Source organism: Squalius cephalus (assembly GCF_949319135.1).
Source record: "Squalius cephalus genome assembly, chromosome: 21".
NCBI lineage: Eukaryota > Metazoa > Chordata > Actinopteri > Cypriniformes > Leuciscidae > Squalius > Squalius cephalus.
Window position 1 is genome coordinate 29578616 of NC_137142.1, and position 23981 is coordinate 29602596.

At 38.2% G+C, this 23981-nt stretch overlaps 1 protein-coding gene across 1 annotated transcript in view; it reads left to right on the top strand.

The window, feature by feature from the left end:
- The window catches only part of gbf1 (golgi brefeldin A resistant guanine nucleotide exchange factor 1), a gene marked incomplete at its 5' end in the record, with an annotated part of 79623 nt that overhangs the window by 1288 nt on the left and 54354 nt on the right, over positions 1–23981 (top strand). Inside the window, one exon of the mRNA XM_079856387.1 lies at positions 167–233. Within this exon, the coding sequence (XP_079712513.1) occupies positions 167–233 (67 nt within the window). The remainder of the gene's footprint in view (positions 1–166; positions 234–23981) is intronic.

Here is a 23981-nt window from a genome sequence, read left to right on the forward strand (position 1 = left end):
TCACGAATCGATGAAAAATCTTTAATATTGGTCAATAACTGATAAGGTATCCATACATAATGCATCCCATATATAAATAGCGTATCAAATGATATTGTTAGTGAAATCATAATATGCCAAGTTGCTAACTATAGAATGCTAAAATGATTTTCTCATTCTTTGACAGGATGAAGAACAGGACCCACTACTCAACAGCTTCAGCCACTTGAAAGACACCCTCAATAACATAAAAGGTTAGACTTGATCAAACTCCAGATTGCAGTAAATGAGTAATTAAATAAGATGGTTACTGAAAAAGGTGTCTGGACAGTTTTCTGTCCTTTAGTAGTCAGTTTATCCAGCCTCTTAATTTTGTAACAGTAGCTGTTGAAATGCCCTTCTCCCTCTAAACCCTCATAATACAGATTTTTGTTGACAAGTCTTAAACACAAGCATTCTGCCACAGCACCATTTTTTCATTTCCTTTATTTAAGACTAGACTGAATCCCGCCAGACGGGATCAAACTAAACAGACTCATTTATCATTCGCCAAAGTGCTTCTTTCCTGCTACAGAATGAAAGCATATTTAACCAGGTGTATGCTAAATTTCCTTTGAGAAAAGGCATGGCCTTTTCAAATCAGTCAATATTATCTTTCTCAATGTCTTATAATTGGGCTTTTATGCCACCTTATAATTTTTGGGGTCCCATGGAAACTATATCAGTGTTTGTTCATTTAGTTATCCAAACACCTCTTAATGAATAGGACAGCTAAGGTAAATGTTATGCTATGTTTTTATGCAATTGTTCCTCTTCAAAAAGAAATGAAAATTCTTTCTTACCGTGATGCTCTGTTGTGGTGTTATGTTACAACACTTACAGACTTAAATGAAAATTGCTGCTATTTAACAGTCATAATCTCATTATGACACGGAACGCTGAAAGCTGATTGAAGAAGTCACCGATAGTACCTATAACTTTTAATTTCCACAATTCCACTAATATATTTTACTATAAAGTGCTCACTTATGTCCACAACAGTGACATCTATGGCTTGTTTACAGAATTACACTAGAATCCTAAGAGCTTTTGTGTTCAAGTAACATTAGTGTAACTTTAATGAGTGTGATGACTGATTTAAACAACCCCTTTAGACTGTCTTTTAGGTAAGAGGGCACAAACTATCTTGACTAACATGACTTCCCTTTGGTTGCTAAAAGTCCTGCTTAAGCATGCCAGCCTGATTAATCATAGTGAATTTCTGTGTATTAATGGAGGGGTGTGAGTTGATGAGATGTGCAACAGCTCTCTACTCTGTCTGCATGTCGTCATGCCTCTGTAATTGAAGCCCTGGACAGGGAGTCCTCTCTCTGGAGAATACTGCTGCTCTGAGATGGACAGGAGCGGCTGTGTCTGGACCCAGGCAGAAATCTACCAAACTTCCCCTCAAAGGCCTTGTTAGTTCTCTTGCGTGTTGACTTTCATTCACCTACTTCATAGTGAATAAAATGGGTGATGTTAGCTTGTTTTCCAAGCCTAGTTACACTACTGTTTAAAAGTTTGGGGTATGTAGTATTTGTTATGCTCAGCAAGGCTGCATTTATTTGATCAAAAATACAGTAATAACAGTAATATTGTGAAATATTACTACAATTTAAAGGAATAGTTTTCTATTTTAATAGATTTTAAAATATAATTTATTCCTGTGATGCAAAGCTGAATTTTTTATCATCATTACTCCAGTCTTCAGTGTCACATGATCCTTCAGAAATCATTCAAGTATGCTGGTTTGTTGCTTAATTTAATGCATCCTTGCTGAATATACACATCTTAATTTCTTTAAGAAAAAAAATTCTTGCTCACCCCAAACTTTTAAACAGTATTGTAGGATGCAAATGAATGAATTAGTGTAGTTATTTCTGGAGGAATCAAACAAGTGGCAGTCCTTTGCCCATCCTTTGATCACTAAAAATCTTGAAAGCTATAAGCAAATAACATTCCTTTATTTCACTGCTTGCCTTGTTTTACTAATTGTCTCTTAATAATAGATCTAAAACCGTAAGCACTTAGTGAGAAGTGCACAAATATTGCTCAATGCCTTTTCAAGAATTATAAAATGGGTTGAATGGGGTCTGGTCATATTATGTTGCCAGTGTTTTGGCTCAGTGTACTGTGAATTAAATTTATATATGTATCTTTTAAATAGCCCAGCTGTCTTCTTAATGAAAGCCTATAATTCCATTCACATTGTGGCCATTTTATCTTAGCCAACAACAAAAGATACCGCCAAAGGAAATGTGGATTAGCTCCAAAGGTTTACTAGCCACTTTCACTGACTTGATAAAGGTTTCATTCTCCTTCCTCTGCACCAGCCGTTTGATTGGCAGGCACATGTGCCGTATGGCGGCAGAATGCAGCTGGAAGTATATCATCTGCAGTTTAGGTTGGGTAAATATAGCAGGGAGACTTGTCAACCCGAGAGATAGATTGTTCTGGGAAAGGAAGTGTTGTCTCTCCCTCCACAAAAAAGTGTTCTCGTCTTGAATGAGGCCATTTTTGTATTTGTGAAACAAAGAGTTTCCAGTCCTGAGTTTAACACATCAGAAACATGTGTTGGTACTTAAGCTACCTCACCTAATATGTACAATACACTTGATTCAAGCAGTGTTTGTGGTAGGCCAGTTTTAGGTCAGATGTTCTGAACAAGACAAAAAAAGTTTGCATATTGTGCAACCCCCCCCCCCCCCCCCCCACAAATTGGATTTGCATGTTGGCAAAATTCTTTAAGTAGCAGATTAAATAGAAATTGACCTATTTCAACAGATATTTAGGTTACATATTGTTATAGATACCATAAGTACCCTACTTTTTTTTTGACTGACATACTGAAGTCATCGCTGAGTTTTCGATTTGTCTTTTGTCTTGGAATCTCAAGCATGAAGGTGGTGACAGCAATGATCTATTTCATCTGGTGTTATTTGCACAAGACTCTTGGAGTGAGCTGCGCACACTTAGTTGCTGATAAGCATGCCCAGACCGAATCTGCAGACACTTTTGCATTTTCTGTCTTGATTTGAGGGAAAGTTAAATGGAATGATTTTAGCTGTTGTAAAATGTGTTAAAGGGACATGTCACTCAAAAATCTGACTAACTTTATTCTGTGGAAAAGAAGAAAATGGTTGCCTTTTTCCATTGAAGAAAAAGTCATACAGGTTTGTAGCGACATGAGGATGAGTAAATGAATGTTCTCTTTAAGAAGAGTTGAAAGCGTTTTGCTTTAAGTTTTAATTGAAAATGGATAGTTATAACTGCCTCCAAGACCATTATTTTAATATATAATATTTACATTTTTGCCAATTTATAAAATAAACGTAAAGTACAATAGTCCTCTGTTGGCAGCAGAAGCCAGTCAGATGGTCTTGTTAATCCGGAATCCCTCTGGAATTACAACTTGGGGTGACAAATGGCACTTAGACACTCCGTTTTTGAAATCCACAAACACACTGGTATTGGAGAAATGAGCTTTAGATCTTGTGTAGCTTGGTGGACAACTGCTCTATGAATCTATTGGTTTTGTAAGGGAGATATTCTAGCTATGAAACGTGGTCTGTTTAACATCAAATTGAGAACTAGGATTCAGTATGAGGTTTGGTAATTCTGTGGGATGTTTTTGATATCTGCTCTACATCAAATAGCGTACCATTGAGGTAAAGAGGAGGGAAGGAAACGACTGTTGGAATGAAGATGTCTCACCTTCTCATAGTATTCCCTTTTTATACACTAGTCAGCCCAAGCTTTAGTCCTTTAGAGCTTTGAATCTTCCTCCAACACTTCCCCCTCCCTTCGCGTCAAAGGTCAGGTTTTTGACAAGTCTGTAGAGGAAGCCGACAGACTAAATCCTCTCATTTTTATTCATACAAATACAGGTTTAAAGACGCCACCTGGTAGATCCAATTCCAGAGCTTTGTTTGACTGACAACTCTCTCACTTACCCCTAGCATTTCCTCTCGTTTGGTTTTCAGGTACTAAAGAAACTCCTCTAATAGGTCAGACCACACCATCCGATGATTGGATGTCGACTGAGTTTTGTAGTAAACATTACAGTGATACTTTGATCGCTGGTTCTTTTCAGGCACTTTCTGTAATCTCTTCATCTCCTGAACAATGGGCTGTGGAGGAATCCTTTGACTGTGTCTTCTTGATTAAGAAATTTGCAATGCCTTTGACAGGGCTTGAGTACTGTATTTGCTACTTCTTGTCTCCATATGAATGGATATTTGAAACTATACTTGACATCTCATATCATGTTAAGTCATTTTTGTTTGGATGGTTGTGAGCTTTCCCCCAAGGTTGCAAAGCAATTTGGGACAAACAAAATGAACTGGATCAGTAGCAGGAAATTATTGTTTGCTTAAAGAAAAAATTTTTTTTTTAGCATTGCGATATTGTTTTTATGACAGGGGATAAACATAGCCACTTTAAGAATGTGTCTTAAGATCTAATTATTTTATTACCCTTTTGCTAATTGCTTGTTGGTCATCTTTTCAGATTCTTTTTATCCACCTTTTTATATGACTTTAGAAAAGTTTTTAAGTCTAGTCTAAGCAGTTTATGCAACTGGCTGCTGCTGGTGTCCTCTGTTTCAGTCTTAACACACACATGTATCGTGAACTATAGCTCAAGGTCAAGTGTGAGCTGTCTCAGGCCAACAGCTGTGCTTGTGCTGGCGTCCCAACCAGGGTTTCTTCTGGGGCACGTGGGAATATCCTGCTCCTTTGAGGCCCTGTGGACTCTCTGCCATTTAATATGTGCTTGTATATCATACCTACATGATCTGCAAGAATGTGATCTGTCAAACAAACAGAAACGAGCATAGTCATAAGTCTGATCAGACCGACACAAATGCAAATGTGTTTACTTATGATGGCAAATGGAGCAAATAAATTCCCTTTGCCCTTCAAGGGAAGAGAGGGGAAAAAAACATGAGGGTCTGCCACTCATGTCCTTGGTAACATCATCTGAGATGGCAAACAAATAGTAAGTAGAGTGTGTGTGTTCTCAACATCAATGTGATGAATGCTCCTGCAGGGAAGTCACTTCGGGTTTAAAGTTACTGAATAATACAGACAGAAAGAACAGTAATGACTTACAGGACAGATATTAGGAAATCATTTTATCGCTTTATTTCTTTACACCATGCTTTGCTTTTTCAACTGATTGTCATGTTCTGCTTGAGCTTTTGTTCTATATGCTCCATATTTGTCTCATTTTTAAAATGGAAGTTGCCATAGTCTTTTCTCCCCTATTTTGTGATGTATATCCAAGTGAAACCAGTTCATGAATAATAAAAAAAATGTGGGATGGGACTTGGTTTTGTCCATTGGCAATTGATTGCATCATTGCATTGCATGCATGTTAGTGACAGGTTTCCCCGCATTCGCACCAATAAACGCATCATCAGAGAAGAAATGTCACTGCAAGTGGGAGGGTAAGTTTGTTTTGATTAAAGATGACATGATTTAAATAAATAAATAAATAATATTAATAGTATTATATAATATTAGTAATATTCCATAAAATAAGAATAGTTAAATTTGATTTCATGGTGAAGTTGTGGACACAGGTAGTTTAAGGAAGTAATTAAAGCTGTAAAATGCTACTTTTGCACTCATCTTACCATTGTGGGACATTTCTCAGTGGTATTTTAGACAAGATATGTTCTTGCATTTCAGAGCAGTCCATGTATTCCATGAAACAAAACATGCTATCAGTTAATTGAAACAACAATAAATATTAACGCAAATATATATAAGATGATAATCTAGTCAACCTTACTGAATTCAGCATGAGGGATAGGTCACGATGGTTGGCTAGTCGACTAGTCCTCCAACAACCAGTCCTATAGTTAAAACGATGTGGCAGATTGTCACATTTTGTCTTGGATCTGACAAATTGACAGTAATTGTTCACCAGAGCAGACTTGATATTTGCCTTGTGTTGACATTGCACCAATTTGTGAAACATGCGTAATGTCCAAACTACTATCATTAACCTTTAATGCTAAGCTGGATGTTTAAAGGTAGGGTTACTGTCCGATGTGAATGTCAAAGAGATGAGATAGGAGCCTAACCTGTTGAATAGCGAGAGCATTCTCTTGAAGGAATTTACAACTTCTGTCCCCTGAGGAGGGAGGCCTTCTTCCATTACGCCCAATCTGCTGTCCTAGGTTTCCATCACAAAACAATTCTCAACTGTCCCTGGATCCTCTTTGCCCTTTCTCGTCTTAATGAGAGATAAGAAAATAATACTTGTTTATGTTTCGACCTTGTAACTGATACCGCACATTGCTAATTTCTTTGATTTGTTGACAAGTCATGAGTAATTTTATTTATTTTGATTATCCACTTTATGATAGATTGAGAAACCTTGGGGTTAATTTCCGCAAAAAGTGCTTACATTGTGTTAACATTGCTAACACTGTTTCATCATCTTGATCATTGCCTTAAGCAATGGTATGACTTTGCATCTGACCAGTAGGCCTTATTCATGAAACTTTCGTAAATATGAGCAAATTCTGAGTAATTTGCATCTAACATGGACCATCCCATGAATTCTTACACATTCACAAATGCTTAATAAACCTTAGATTTGATTATTACACACGTATGTTAATATATTCCAATTATTCGTAAAAAGGGTGCTTATGCATGCTCATTCACAATTTGCATAATCCCTGCCCATGAATTACGTGTGCAGGAATGCGGTGGGATCAAGCGTGCCGCACAAGCCCTGAAAAGTGAAGCCAAAACGTCTCGATCGCCCCCCGGTGACTGGTCCTAGTATTGGTCATAAGCCCCGCCTCCCCGTGTTATTCAACGGGACGTGAGACCAACTAAACAATTAAACTACACTTCAAATATATTTTTTCCAAAGGTGGTTTCTTTCATTTGCTGTCGATTTTATCACGCTGATGTAAGTTCAAGTGTCTGTTTCTAAAATAAGTTGGTTTTTAGTTAGTTACGTGATGCGGTGGTGTAACGTCATGATTGACAGCTGTGATTGACAGGTTCTCAGAGCGAAGTAGTCACTGAAGCGCCAACGGACATTTTTTTCGGGATCAAGTTCGGAGGACTGAGGAGATTGTATTTACTTTATTTTAACAAGCCTCTTGTCGTACTGCAATCAATTTTTTAAAAAGTGTGCAGAATCCACTCTCCCTGAGTGCGTTCTGCGAGAGTGAGGGCGGAGCGTTGATTTCGCGGCTTTACTTCCTGCTCACTACTGCGCAGATCTGGTCCCGAGATCGCTACTGCGCAGACTCAAGTTCCAATATGTCAGCGCCATATCGGCACACTGGCGGCTTCAGTTCTCATCAATGGAAGAGAGCGAAGGGGCGTCGTCCATCTTTTTTTACAGTCTATGGGTGGGATCTTCTGGACTCTTTTCTCAGGTTTGGCTCCATATTGCATAAATGCAAAAGAGAGTCCTTAGCCATATGCCTAACAAAAATTATTTAATGTGTTTAGCTTCCATACAAATACTACTGGTACTAATATAACTTTATTTTCACACTTAACTAATTGGTTAACTAATTCATTTTATTATATATTAATATGGTAAATAGCATTATCAAAATGCAGTGTCATCTGTTTGCCTAAAAAAAACAAAAAAAACTTTTGGTTGATTTGCGCACCATGTATGCATGTTGGGAGAAGGTGTAAAAAATGTTTTTCCACACCAGCTAACATTTTGAGAATGCAAACACTTTCATAAATCCCAAAAAACTATGTCAGAACAGCTTTCACTAGTGTAGTCCAATGTGAGACGGGGGAAGTAATGTTATGTTCATGTAACTTGTCTGAAAACGAAGGGTTCATTTTGCAATTTGGTGACACTACTGGTGAGTGGCGACTGACGTCACTTTTGATTCAGTACTGTTATCTAGAAGCCCGAAACACACACCAGGAAAAAATATATTTTGTTTATAGCTCATTACTGCACCCCCTCCCCCTCCCCCACTTCATTTTATTGCATGCGCTTTGCATTAAATGTCGATTGCGTAGAACAGACTTTTCTGTAGCTAAAGCACTTGGGCTTGAATAATAAAATGCATTGCTTGAAGTCGCGCAGATGCTTTTCCGAAGGTGTGTTGAAGTGTTACTTTAGCTCTGTAAATCCACAGTACATGCTTCATATGCAAGTCATCCGTCCCTGTGGTAAGTTTAACACCCACAGCATTGTACTGGTGTCACTCGGGGTGGCAGCGCGCTCATCATGGCCTCTGTCCCGCTGTAATAAAACGCTCCATAAGTTGTGATGATGGATGCTTGTCTCCTCTTTGCCAAGCAGCAACCGAGCACTGGTTAGTAGCTGTAAATCTGGCCAGTTAACAGTGCTCTAACCGAGGACTGACAGTCAGGGCTTAGGCCCGGTGTTAGGTGGGGATGCAACTGTTGTCCTGTTTCAGAGCCTCTCAACAATGTGCTGAGTGCACGGAGGGGCCCAGCTCACAACTATTAATCATGCGCTGTGCTATGAAAGGCTTACGGGGCAGGGGTATGTGTGCATGGAGGAGTTGGAGGTGTCGTTGGTGGGGCGGTGATGTTGACAGGAACAGAGGACAAGAAGATGGAGCACAACAAGACGGCTGACTCCATGCAGCTTCACACCCCCATCCTAAACATCTAACCCCATCAACTCGTGATTTAAAGAGGAAACTTTAAAAGGCGTGTAAGTAGAAAGGTTAAAACGATTATAGAGGCCAGAGAAATTAAATAAAATAACTCTGCCTCTGTCTTTTTCTAGCTTCCTTACAGTGTGTTTTAGGTTCAAATCTATGATTGGGAGGTTTTGTTATACAATCTAAATTTTATGCACACTATGTGTCAGTACCTTAATCAGTACCGTACCTTATCAGCCAATGTAAGACATTCACTCACTCACTCACTCACTCACTCACTCACCTCACTCACCTCACTCACTCACTCACTCACTCACTCACTCACTCACTCACTCACTCACTCACTCACTCACTCACTCACTCACTAGAATTTATTAAAATGTATATTTAATTATGCATGCTCAAATATTTTGTTGTTATTGTCTAACTTTCACTTAATCTTTAAAAACACTAATTTAGATTTAGAACACTAATTTAGAAAACTAATTTAGACACTTTTAAATGTAATCTTTAACAAATTAATATCCATTTTTTACACTGTAAAACTGTGTACTTGCTTATCAGGCCATAACATTAAATAATTATCATCTTAAAAAAAATTATGTAAAAGTAATCTCTCCATATTCACTATCCTTTAAAAGTTTCGGGTCTGAGAACATGCACCTTGATGATCACAACACTGTGTCCTAACCAGACGCAATGTGATAAGATTCCAGCAACGGGCAGTTTGTCTGTCCACACCAGATGCAACTACGAAACGCATCACAATCAATCAAATAACACAGCCAATCAGAATAATGTGTGGGTGGAGTTCTCTGCAAGCCCACTGCACCCAATATAACCACAATCAAGTTTATAAATGTTGCACCATTTTAATATTAACATTTAAAAATACATGACTGAATCATGCATACACTTGGTTGTTCACATTGAGTTCATAGTTCTGAATGTTTTTGTTTCCTTTATTTTCATGATCTGAGGTGAATTATTCATTGTTGATTCCCATATTGCTATAAAGGTCACGCAAAAATGATATTCAAACTCATGTTAAATTTTACATTAAATAAAGCAAATAATCAGTACCTGAGATTATCACTGTCATATTTGTATTTTGTTTCAGAATTAGACACTGTTTCTAAAATAGAATCCGCTGTCGCTCGTTGCATATCACCGTCGTGGCTGGACAAAAACTCTGATTAACTTTCATTAAATACAATGTATTGCATGTCACAATATTGCATCGCGTCTGATTGGAATACTGTGTAAGAGACTTACATAAAATGTAAAATCGTTACTGACCCCAAACTTTTGAATGGTGCTGTATTTGGAGCACATATACCTGGAGCAATAGACAAAAAAGGACAACGATGTGATCATGTAATCAAAGTATTTACATGGGATTCATGCAACTACTTTTTATTTGCAAAGACACTGTCCACCCTGGAGGATCATAGTGATTTAATTTTTTAAATGTAGCATTTTATCAACAAAACCATTTTGGTCTGCCCATTTGTCTAATTTCCTGCTTCATCGATAGATCCTGCCGTCACCTAAACATACTGTTGTTCTACATGGCACTGAAGAAAAATTGATTTGTACTCAAGCCTCTCAAAATAGTCAAGCTCCTTCTGTAGAGAGTGGCGAAGACATGCAAATTGACTCAAGTTACACTGGCAGCTTTTGTTGTGAGGTCTGCAGTAATCCCTCATCAGCACAGCAGATGATGATTAGCAAACAAGACTGCTTAATTACTTTCTGCCTTCTGAATTAATATTACTCTCATGCAAACAGGCGTTCTGCTGATTTGAAAGCACTGTTTGTATGCAGCATAAAATGTCCTTCAAACTGGCTTTGAGGCATGATAGGGAGTTTTCTTCAGTGAAATGAAAGACAACATTTTGCTCACAGAAAATGACGTCCCTTTTAGGACCATTAGGATTTTTATTCTCATTACCGTCAGTGGTGATTCTCATTACTAGAATGCAGTTTTACTCACAGGTTGCAGTTCAGTCTGTTGTACCTTCCTAATGTGAGATGTCATCTGTAATTGGCAGAAGGATATTGAGTGTTTTGTGCGGCTGTTTTGGATGGTTCTTTAATGTTCTGTTAAGCATATTCTTATGAGGTGGTAATTGGTCCAGGGTTGAGGGACTTGTGCTAGACGCCTGCTCACTCTGTTACCGCTGAAGGAGAGGGCACTGGCACCTAATAACTCCGCATTGAGAGCCGAAGACATTCTCAAACTGAGGGGTATTAAGGTGGGTTTTGGGCCGTTTCAACACCTCTGCCTTCGTCCCGCAACCATTTGTGTGGTGACATGTTGACGGGACAGTCTGCATTTCCAGGACTTACAAAATGACCAGGTATCTGCAGTTTCTGCAAGTGCCATGTGCTAGTTTTTGATGTGCAAATCGTACTGTTGCTATGTTTAACCAACAGGAGGCCGGGTCAAATTTAGCAAAGGCTGGGTGGCTCAATTGTGTTTTTTTATGGGTTGTTTTTATCAGATGTATTGCTGTTGTCTCCTGCCAGTGTGGTTTCACATCTGATCAATCATTTTGGAGAAAGCTTGTTTGTCATAATGGAGAATGTCCATCAGAAATGCTTTTGTATCCTCTTGAATCCTAGTAAACCAGTAAGGTGCCAAGTTAAGACTAAGAGAATTAAACCATTTGTTTGTTGTTGTTGTTTGTTTTTTATTGTCTGTCTTTGAGTCAAGTCTAAAATTAGATGGCTGGTCTAAACAAATTAAGAGGTTCTCATTCATCTTATATTCATCTAGAAATGATTGAAATCTAGAAAATCTGCCATTTCAAATCTCTGTCCTAGCATTTTTCAATTATCTCTTAACAATTTTCATAAAAATTATTAAAGAATGGCTCTTCTATTCACTTTATTGTAATGCAAAAAAATAAATAAAATAAAGGTATTTCAATGGAGACTGTCATAATATATACTGTTTAAACGTTTTGGGTCAGTGAGAAATTACTTCATTCATTTTTTTTTATTTATTATTCTGCAACAACACACTAAATTGATCATAAGTGACAGTAAAGACTTTTACATCAAGATTATATTATTTAAAATAAATGATGATTTAAGTTCCTTTGATCTATAAATTCAACAAAGGTTTACTGAAAAAAGCTGTTTTCAACTTTGATAATAATAAGAAATGTTACTTGAGCACCAAACTGTAACCCCATTTTTTTTTTTATTTCACCCCATTATCAAAGGAACAAAAATGCCCTGAACAGTTTATCATATTTATTGCTGACTCTGGCTCTTTGTTACCAGTGGCATCTTTTTTTAAGAAATGGTGAACTAATTTGGTCATGTCAACAGCACTTTGTTGTCTGTTTTCAGTGAGTTTACCCATCAATACCTGAGGCTAGAAAAAGATGCAAGTTACATGCACGAGGCATAACTATAGGTGTCGGTCACACTGAGTCTCACGAAATCTGGCTCATATGTAGGCCTGGCTAAATTAATAGAAAGCCTCTCCGGTTCTGACTGAAGCTATTACCCTGTGATTGTTGTAAAAAGTATATCAGGTATTGTGCTTTCTGGATTCTTGCATCTGGTCAACGTAAACCTAACCAAAATTGTCTGTAATGTCGAAAGAGGAATGGTGCACGATTACCACTGTCCGATTTCATTGAGGTTTGTAACATTAGAGCAAGAGTAGAGGTTACTCGGATTTTAATGACAATGGAGTGTCTTATGATGTTGAGAGAGTTCTCTTTTTTCAAGTCTGTTAGGCTGGAGAAATCAAAGCGCACAGCAGACCAGCAGTAGACTAAGCCCTGGTAGAGGGGGAATGGTCTGGGATGGGGGGTTTGCAGAAATAAGGGCCAATATTAGTATTTCAGAGGCAGCGCCTTGCTTGTGTGGCGTTCAGATCTTAAGCCTAGGGCGTCCCTGTGCGAATCCCAGACTGCCTTTATGGACTGAGCTAATAAACCTCTCCACACACACGCACACACCCTGAACACAGCTGCTTGTTATTTCATGCCCCATAAGGACCCTGTGACCACGAACATTCTAATACACATTTCTAATTAAATAGGCATCGGTGTGTGTATGTGTGTGCATTCAAGTCCGACTGTCTTGTTTCGCTCCTTGCTCCACACACCACACACACACACACACACACGCGCACACACACTCACAGAGACACACAGATTGACAGGCTTATTGGCAAATAAAATTCAAACCACTCTTGCCTTGTCAATGCCAGGACAAACAGTCCCTCAATGTCACATATACAGCATAAAAGCCATAGTTTTATGGGCAGATAAGATTTCATAGTGAATGTTGATTTTGTGTCAGTTATTTTCTGCACTTTATCTAGGCCTTTCATATTAATTTTTATTTATTTCACTATTCATTATTTCATGTGTCCTATAGTACTCAGTTTATTTGAAACACAATTGAGTGAATCCCTGTTTTATTCTTACTCCTTTATTCAACATCATTTCTTGAAGAATTGTATAGCATTGCAGTATTGTATCATGAAGCCTAAGCTATATTTGGATAGAGATTAAGTGCATGCAGAGGATACAGGAAAATCATGTGTATTATTCAGGACCGATCAAACACCCTATGCCCACATACACACTGCAGCTAAATGTGGCTGTCACTCATCTATTGAGTTGGTAATCCCATTCTGTAACAGTACTGGTTTGGATATTTAGAGGAGTGACAACCGCATTATACAATTGTGACAACTGCGTAAATATTAAATACAGTACATTTAGTGTGTACATAACTGAACAGAACATGCAACTCATTCACAGATTTTGATACAATTCTTCTATTTGCTCTCACCACCCATTAGTCTAGCTGTAATCTGTACATTATGACATAGAGCAGTGGTTCTTAAGCAGGACACCAGGGTCCACTTGAGGGCCTCAGCAAACATCCAAAGGGCCCTCAAGGTGACTTAAAATAAGACAAAACAAGCATTAACAATATTAATTAAAAATCAAGATATTTCTTATTGTAACTCGCCCCATCAAACAAAGTTTTTGTGTGTGTGTGAAGAAAACCTTGGTATGATGAAGCCTAATTTTAAAAGTTTGATTTCTTGGAAAAAACCTAGAAAAAAACATGTAAATTAATAAAATTGTGTAACTTTTAATTATTATTTTATAATTGTTTTATCCAGTAGAAATTGTAACTTTCTTAACCCCAATCCTTATCCTGTAAATTGTTATTCTGTAAATATTGTTGCTAACAATGGGGTGACTTGTGTGAAAAAAGTTAATAACCAGTAGTCTAGAGAGGAGCAGCTTAACAAATGTAAACATGTCGACATTGGTTTACTAAAATTAATGTCTCCGGTTGCTAATATTTCTCTCATTAAAAATAGCTCACATCCAAATGGTATCAATGTTTCTCATTTACAGACATGAGACACCAAAACATGGTTATGCTGTGGTTATCACCATGTCAACCTGGACGGGTTCAAGAGCGAGTCCTGTATTTCGTACACATACAAACTCATTTAGGGCCTGTGTGGTTCGTGAAGGCACTGGAGGGGGTCTTTGGAAAGTTATTTAAAACATTTACCGTTATTATATTTCAAAATTTTTCTTATAGTTAAATGTTATAAAAAGGTTTGCTTAGAATCAAATGTTGTGGTTCTTTGCACTGGTTGGTTTGTTTCAAGGCTGAGAGGTCTTTTATATAATTATTTATTAAAAATATTTATGGATAAAATGAATGGGGAAAAAATAGATCTCTACTCAGACAACAGAAATTGTTTGGATAAATTGCACATGTTTGGAGCTTTCCGTGCTAAAATTTTGAGCCTCTGAGTCTCTTATGTCAAGCTGTGGCTGTCACTCATTCCTTAAAGCATCTTCTCACTCTCTTCACCTAATGAAAATAACCGCACTCTTTATCTGAAGGGGAGTGGATGGGGTTTTTCTTACTTTCAACTTGAGTTTCTTTAAAAAGACATGAGTATATTGTACAACAGATGTATGGAATATCTCCGAGTCCGTGTTTGATGAGCCTGTGTGTTACCGTCACTTCATTAATCACTGTCCATGGAAGTTGTCCAGTGATGCCCATCACTCTCAATTACTCTTCATTGAATTGCTGTGACAAAGCTCAACCGTACGATTAAAGGCCTTATGCCCGCTGCCCACTGTCGGCAAAGAACAGAACGCTGGCAAAGTCAATAACATTCAAGTGGCCTGGCATTAAAAACCAGCTCCTATTTTAGGCCAGCAGCTGAGTTTAGAGCAGAGCTCGTCGTAAAGGTGACATGGGTCAGAACTTTCTTGTCGCCGTCGGGGGAGAAACAGACACTCTCAGATGATTAAACAACTGTCAGCCATTCGTTTGTGGGGGTGGCTGCATAAATATTCAATCGAGAGAGGTGACATGTGCGGCCATTCTTCTAAACCTGTTGACGAGCCCTTCTTAAATAGAATCAGATCAGCGCCGGCCGATTACAAATTTTGACAAAAGCCGTCATGCTGACAGGGACAGGAGACTGTGGCTCGGGCAGAGCTCCCACAGCTGACCCGGGGACATGCTAACAACCCAGGACAACAAGGAGGTGTTGACTGCTCTGGAAGCAAAATAGACCTGCTGGTACACTGGCGTGCCAACGGCCCTCCCCACGTGCTCATGCTTCTTTTACTGCCTTGCATGGTGCTATCCAGGCTTTGCAATTTAGCCTTCTACTCTTAGACAAAGACTTAACAGCATTTGAAGATCTGGACATAATGCTGCAAATAGGGATGAGTGATATATAATATTTATTATATACAATACCACATATATAGATGTTAGATGCATAGATAGATATCAATCTATGTATATATGTATACATAGATTGATATATATGTATATATATGTATATGCTATGTATATATACATATACATATATATACATAGATGGATTTATATACATATATATACATATATATCAATCTATGTGTATATATATATGTATATAAAGCACCATAAAAGTTGTTGCGCCCTATATTCCAAGTTTGCTGAAGCCATTCGATTGCTTAATGTGAGGGACAGACAAATATTGACATTGTTAAATCAAAGTTCACAGAAACTCTTCCCTCTCTGGTGGCTGTCAGTCATTCTCCATTCAGCATTTAAACAGTGTGTCACGTTCTGTCATGACAGTCAGCACGGTAAAACGTCCTCCAAAATCATTCAATATTTCCATTATTACTCTTGATCTAGATCAGGGTTCTCCAATCTCGGTCCTGGAGGGCCGCTGTCCTGCAGAGTTTAGCTCCAACCAGCTCCAACACACCTGTTTGAAAGTTTCTAGTATGCCTAGTGAGACCTTGATTAGCTGGTTCAGGTGTGTTTAATTGGGGTTGGAGCTAAACCCTGCAGGACAGCGGCCCTCCAGGACCGAGATTGGTGAACCCTGATCTAGATAAAAGTCTACAGATAAAGGTCTATAAAAGACTTTATCTTGCTAGAATTTATTGCTGTTTCTAAAAGATGTAGCCTACTCTGGGTGTCTGTTAGATCACAGCTTTGGAGTAGAGAGGACTATGAATTGGGATAACACGCATAGTAACTGGAATTTAAAACTGTGAAGAAAAAAGGCTTAATTAACTGTTGGATAGATATAATACACTAGGAGTTGTGTGCACAATATCTCTTTTTGTGCCATGAAGTTTTCAATGCTCTGACGCCATGTTGCTTTAAAGCTTTCTGTACCATGTGCATGAGCAATTTGTGTTGCTCTGTATTGGAACCTTTCGTATTATGATAGTTTGAAAAACTAAATTATCCACTCATCTATAATATATTAATAATTTGATAGTTTATGATATATTTTTGTTATAGATTATAATAATTTACTTTTAATAATTAGTTTTTCTCTGTAATAAAGAAATGTGTATTTAGTGAATTGTGCTCTAGGCCATAATGTACACATAAAAGAGTGATCATCAGTTCCACACACACAGAGCTATAGATATTCTACAATGATCAAACAGCACTGGTATCAGATTGGTGTCGGCTGATACTCAGAATTTGTGTAGCAGAATACGTTTTGTTTTCATTTTGTATTTATCGCCTTTTATGAATTGAATGTGTTAAAAGTATAAAATTACAGTTTAGAGATTAAACCTAACCAGCTCAACTGGTAGGGTCATGGATCTGCTCCCAGTGAATTTAGACCGATCCAATATAGCCTACTCCTTGAAATCACTTAGGAAAGCCGCATCTACCAAACGCACACGTGAAAATGCTTTCACACCAGTATGTTTAGCACCAGTCCGTCTCGGTAACAATTGGTGGTGGTGTTTTGACTGACATGACTGTTCTCTCACGTCTCACCCCCCCGTTGAGCTGCTCCGGTATGTGCAGGTCAGTCTTTAGCCATCCCAGTTATGCACATAAGCCTGTGTTGGTTTTAAACTGTAAAAATTCCTGCTAAACTGGCAGTGCTGGCAGTGGTTATGAGTGATGAAATCTTGACCCTGAATTTATGACCTGGGAACATGCACCGCTGTCTTTTTCTTTTTTCTTTAAAGTGGGCTCAGGGGTGATGAGGGGGAGGGAACAGTGGACTGAACTTGTGAACCAGTCGGCTGCCTTGTTACTGTTTAGTCAAGTTTAGGTTGGGCTAATCCTGGGCTCAATGCACAGATTCCATCAAACTCAGCAGCACAGATATATGGGTCTGCTCTCAATATAGCAAGCCAATAAACACCACCCTTCTTTTTGCAGGGTTGGGGGTATTTGTGCACTGAACGGTGTAGAAAACGTCCCAGACTACTCAATCTTTAAGGTTCTGTCATCCTGTAGGATCTTTTTATGTTCTCGCTGACATTTTGGCATGAATCTCTTAATTGTCATTTAGGGTGTGTTTACATTTGGCAAGTTTGGTTAGATTAAAACAAACTCTGATGCAAGCGAACCAAGACCCCTGAAAAGGTGGTCTGTTTCCAATTGTACTCTGGTGTGGTTCCGTCACAAAATATATGCCGTAAATCCTTGTTGTTTTTTTGGTTGTATCTTTAGGTTCTGTCTTAAAAATGACAATGTGAACGCTAAGCGAACCAGGACTAAATGTTTAATTTTTCATTTTAGTCCAGACCAAAATACCCTCAGTTAGGACAAACTGTTAGATTAATCTTGAGTAGTTTATCTTATGTCAATGAAGAATCGTGAGGAACCGATCACCCATGGTAAAATTCACATAGTATTTGTCAGATCTCCATTTCTTCTGCCTATGATTGGCCATCTCTTCCCCAGCACGTTTTCGGCCATTTTCTTTTAAGGTGACAAAGGGGAATAGCCAATTGTTTTTCTGTTTATCAGAGGTGACATGACCATTGGCGCAAGTGGGCGAGGAGGCCCACTGTTGCCATAGCTAAATATACATCCCTGACAGCTTCATAATAGGTTCCAGGAAGTTCAGTTGAAAATAAAAACAAAGCAACATTTCTAGCTGATTGGTTTTGAAAGGCCGTTTTTCCTTGCTGAATGGGAAAAATGTGGACTTCAGCATTCCATGGCAGTGATGCCAGTCGGATTGGATAGGCGCAGCCTTGCGTGTGCAGAACGAACGGGCTGAGATGGAGATGCAACAGACTGCAAAAACTCGATATATGGGAAAGTGTTCTGTCACAAGGCTCAAAAGAAACTAAACAACACATGATAAATGCAAGGATTTGATGAGTTAAAGTATGGTGTAATTATTTACAGTCCTCTTTTACATTGTTCATCTAAAGAACAAATAAAAACTATGAAATATTCTGTATGGAGTCGTTGTATTGTTGGTTAATAAATCCATATCAATGTCATCCTTTTATCTCGGGACTGGCTAAAAAAACTGGTCTAGTTGACAAGTGTGAAAGGGAATGGGGGTCTCAATTATGCACTTATAAACTAAGCCTAGCAAAGCCTGTAATGTAAGCAACATTGTGTCAAGTTTAGTCTGAAATCTTCAGAGCATTGTTGGCATGTGGATTCTGATACCTTTTAAAGAGTGTGTTCTGGTAGCAAACTTTTTCAAATGCATTTTTTTTTTTAGACAAATGTCATATAAAATGTTTTTAAAAAATGTGGAAACCTTGTCTGCTGTAGAATTTGTATCAAATTAAGGATTTTTAAAAAATTGTATTTATTATTTTTACTATATGTTGGTCAATAACGAATAATAATTTGGTGATTTTGCAAAGCAAGTTGACTGCCAGAGTTCGCTTGCGACTAGGAGAGCATGACCGATTGCTTGCGTAGTACATAGACGTCTCAGCTTGATCTCCATTTGTTCGAGATGTTCTCATGTGAAAACGGAGCTTGAATGTTTACAAACACCTATCTTGCTGTTGCTATCTAAGAAGAATTTTGTCATGAATTCATAAAGATAATGCACTCCCTGGCCAGGGGCCCATGTGCTCAGCTGTCCCACATTACCACACAGTATGGTGGAAGAGCCACTTAACGCCGGACGGTTTAAAATTACCGCTCTGTTGGCAAACGGCTGCAGTATTCTGGTCCACCACCACTTCTGTAAATTGTGTTTGTATTTCTTTTTTGCTTCTCCGGTTTGGGGTAAATTATGTGCTGAGAGATGTTTTATGACAAACAGCAAGCCCTAGGGAAGTGCACTTTAGACATCACTAGAAAAGGTTGAGATGGGATGGGAATTTGGCTCGAGTACTTTTGCTTTTGCTCTTCAAACTCTCAGCCCATGAATGGAAACTAAGAGGGAGTTGAGGCCATGCACGAGTCTTCAAGTCCTTCCGTAATTTTTCTTCCCCGGAACGGCTCTCCCAGCTTTGTGTGTGTGCGTGTCTCTGTGCGTGGTGGTTTGTTTTGAGGGCTATGGTAGTTGAACTGGGCATAGCTGATGCCAGTCTCGGCCTGTGGAAATCACTCTGTAGTCTATCACCCCTCTTTCCATTCAAGACTGCTTACAGTACTGCAGACATGCTGACCCACAGGGGAGTAATTTATGACAGTTGTCGCCTTGGTCTGCTAAGCTGCGCAGGGCATTGCCCGCCACTCTCAGCATAGCATTTCAATATCCCACTGGGAGTACACCCGATAGGCTTTAATGTTTGCCCACTGTGGAGACCCTGTGGTATCACTGCACAGAAATGTGGTCCCCGAGCCTGTGTTGTTCAAAGTCACCAGCTGTTACCATGGAGAGAGATACTGGCACTAACAGAAGTTTAGTTCCTTTGGTCTGGGTGGATGATTACACTCTGATTGTTCCTGGCAGTTTGCTTTTGTTTTCCCAGTATTACAATGTCAATGGATAGTCATTATGTTTTTTTTTTTGTTTTTCTTTTTTAAATGACAGGCATTCCTTTTTTCAGTTTTTAAATTTTTTAAAACTTAAAAACTTTTAAACTTTTTTTTTTAATCGACAATATAAAAATATTGAAAATTTCGTTTAAAATTGTCCACTTTTTTTTTTTTTTTCGTGTTTCGTTTGGTTTTAAGTTTTGTGTAGGGCTTTCACGATTCGTCTATTTAATTTGAGTACTCTATTTTAAAAAATCCTTGATTGCAATTTACTCGTGTCGAATAACCGGCAAAATGTGGCACATTCCACGGACGAGAATCCATGAACCGCATTATTAGACCGTTTTCTAAGGCTGCATGATGTATTAAAACCATTTAAAAACCATACTATAGTGCTATTGGGACTTTACAAAGGCATATAGGCCCCACGAGTTTAACATATTTGCTCTATTTACATATGTGTAGGTTCCTTGCGTGCGTCTCAGAGCGGCTCCGTTCACAGTAAATGCCGCTCCACATGATCTGTTATCATTTACATGTCTCGAACTCCATCTCTGTACATGTTGTGAGTTTAGGTTGCTTATAATATTCATCTGGGAATGCAATGTGTGCCATTGCATCAGATTTGTAAGGTACATCATTTATAAACCTACGCCAGCACAGAAGAATAAATCAATATGTTTCTAAATATGCAAACTGTTCATCACGATTTCAAAATAAGTTTAAACCCTTGCTCTGAGTTTGAATGTTTTGATGTCCACATATTTTTTTTTTCAAGAAATTACAGTGGCTGTAGCATTTCTGTCGTAAAGAAGTGGCCAAATATTAAAGACTAAGTAAACATTTGAATTAAATGTCTTTTGGCCAAAATTAAACAAAGATTTGATCTGCTGTAAAGTGTAACAACAACAGGCTGTTGGTGCCCTCTACAGGAATTTGTTAATACATAATGTACATAAGAGGATTGTTTATATTATGTATATTATGTTTTTTAACAGTCAGTATGTTTACATGGACAACAATATTCCTATATTAAGCTGATTAAGACAATACTTTGATTAAGAAACTACCATGTAAACAGGGATTTCTGATTACCTTAATCCAGCTAAAGTCATACTTGAAGTAAACACAAATCAAATTAAGACATGTGGAGTATTTCTATTTTAGTCGCATTATCGAAGTGCATTATAGACATGTACACACCTTAATCACACTATTAAAGTCGTGTGGGAGTTTTCGCCCGATTTTGCGGCAGTGGTTTGACGGCAAACGAGAGCATGGCTTCAGAATTTGTATCTGCCCCCCTCATCTATGTGCACATATAGCATGACAAATAATGAACTGCACTTTAAGCTTTCGTAAAATTCAAAATGAAACTATATGGTACCATAACGAAGATGTATGAAAACTGTATGTTGGTAAGGAGGGAACGTCGGACGGCGTTGCATGGTGACGTAATGGCGTGTACCATTAATGTTCTATAACATGTAAAACGTGAACATGAAAGGAATATTCTAAAAGCAATTCATGTAAACACCTTAATCAGAATATTGTCTTATTCTGAATAAGGTCAATTATTAGATTACTGCTGTCCATGTAAACGCAGTCAGTGTTGTTCTATGAAACCATATGATTACTTGTTTTTGATACTTTATTTGAACCTAATATTATTGCCTCATTGTAATTATATATCCTTTGTGAAGACTAAGTGCTCTGTTTTTTTCCAACTTTTACAAAATTCCAAATATATTTTGCTGTTGCAGGTTACACACAGATCATAGACAGTGCAGTTTTCTTTCTGCAGTCGCCATGAATGGAACAAACACAGCTGAAATATTCTAATCCACGACTAATCAACGCAGACCTTTAATATGTAAACAGAGCCATTAACTCTCACATACTGTAGGAGTCCACACTGGACTGATCAGTTCAGACCCTCCAGAGCTCTTCATTAATGCTGTTCTGCTGTGTTTGGGTTGTTCCTCACTAGGTCCTCTGCCCTCTCACTCGCTCACACACAGCAAACTGAAACAGCTCAGATTAAGATTAATCCTCCTTAATGCACCGGCTCATAATATAGTCATTAGGTGACTTGAGCCTAATCCAACCCATCTAACCACCGTGCTTTATAAAACACACACGCAGGATTTGCTGTCAATGCTTGGAGGCTGGAAACACAGCATCACATAAATACTGGCCGGTCTGACACTTAATACTGATTAAGGCTTCGCTGAATGGTAAATGTAAATGAAGAGCGTGTGCAGAGTTTGAGTGTGAATGGACAGAGAGGCCTTCACTGCATCCATGTTACATTAGATGACTTCATACTGACAAGAATAGTTCATCCAAAAAGGACAGTTCGCTCATTTACTCACCCTCATGTTGTTCAAACCCGTATACTGTTAATTTTTTTTGCTGTGGAGAATGATGCAGCTCTTTCCCATCCAAAAACACTTTATGGTGACCCAAAAATGATGGAGAGAGAGAGGGAGAGAGAGGGAGGGAGAGAGGGAGAGGGAGAGGGAGAGGGAGAGGGAGAGGGAGAGGGAGAGAGAGAGAGAGAGAGAGAGAGAGAGAGAGAGAGAGAGAGAGAGAGAGAGAGAGAGAGAGAGAGAGAGAGAGAGAGAGAGAGAGAGAGAGAGAGAGAGAGAGAGAGAGAGAGAGAGAGAGAGAGAGAGACAGAGAGAGAGAGAACAACTAAAACATACAAGTTCTATATTTGAGGTTTTATCAGTCTTATTTTTCAGGGATTTCAGTTGATCTGCTTCAGAAATTGAACTTGGTGATCCGTTTACAGCAGTTCTCGATTTAATGGTTCACTGTAGGGTAAAACTCAGTGAATAACAATAATAATTTTGGTCTATTCACACTAGTTTTATGGTATTTTATGGAACAGCCATGATCACAATGCCCTTTTATTGTACCTTTTTACTCTACAAGAAAAGGAAGTCAAGGAAAGTTTGGAAATAACTAAGAAAAGACATGAGGTGTAAGGAAGGACAACATTTTAATTTTGGCTATGAATCCCTTGCGCTCTGGCTTATGGTAGTATGAAGACTACCACAGCTGGCTTCTGTTAAAGTGAGAGGCAGAGAGAGAGTTCAGCACCTTTGAGATTAATCAGCTGTACTCTGCTGCAGTGAAGAGCTCTGCTTCGGCCTTGTTGCCATTTTTATTCATAATGTATTTAAACACTCCGATTGACCAAGCAAATCAGTTGTTTACTTAAGCTGGGGACATACTTAACGACTGTAAGGCTGATTATGAATGTAACTTGATACTTACGACTGATCATGCGCAAACGCTCTGAGACCGTTTCGTTCAGTCTGTGTTCACAGTTGGTGTTTAAAATCTGCTGCAGTCGTTGAAAAGTCTGTAAGTGTGTTCAGTTCAGTCAGAATGTTTCAGCTAGTCGTTAAGTGTGTCCCCAGCATTAGTGGGAAAGCTGTGAACTGCTATCGATGAATTATAATTTGAGTATTTGCATGCCCTAATTATTACAGTACAGTGCATTTAGCAAATGTACCTGTGAAAAAGCCAAAACCAAAGGACCAAGCAATCAAAACAGAAATAAAATAGCCTGAATGTTTGTCAGTGTTTTAGGGATATGTGTGCTTAGTCACAAAGCAAACAACAGGAGTTCACAAATTTATATACTATCATTCTAAAGTTTTGTGGTCATTTACGTTTTTAAAAAAACTTATTTTAAGAAAATAATAATTTATTCATCAAAAATGTATTATATATGCTACAATGTTACAAAGCTTTTTATTTCAAATAAATTCTGTTCTTTTGAACTTCCTGTTCATCAATAAATCCTGAATTTTGTTTTAATCACAAATCAGCATATTATAATGATTTCTGAAGGATCATGTGACACTGTAATGTAATGATGCTGAAAATGAATCTTTGCACGCACAGAAATAAATTACATTTTAAAATATAAGATGGACAAGTTATTTAAAATTGTTATACTATTTCACAAAATTACTGTTTTTACTGTATTCTGATTAAATAATGCAGCCTCGTTGAGCATAAGAGAGTTGGTTGGTTTTATAAATCATGA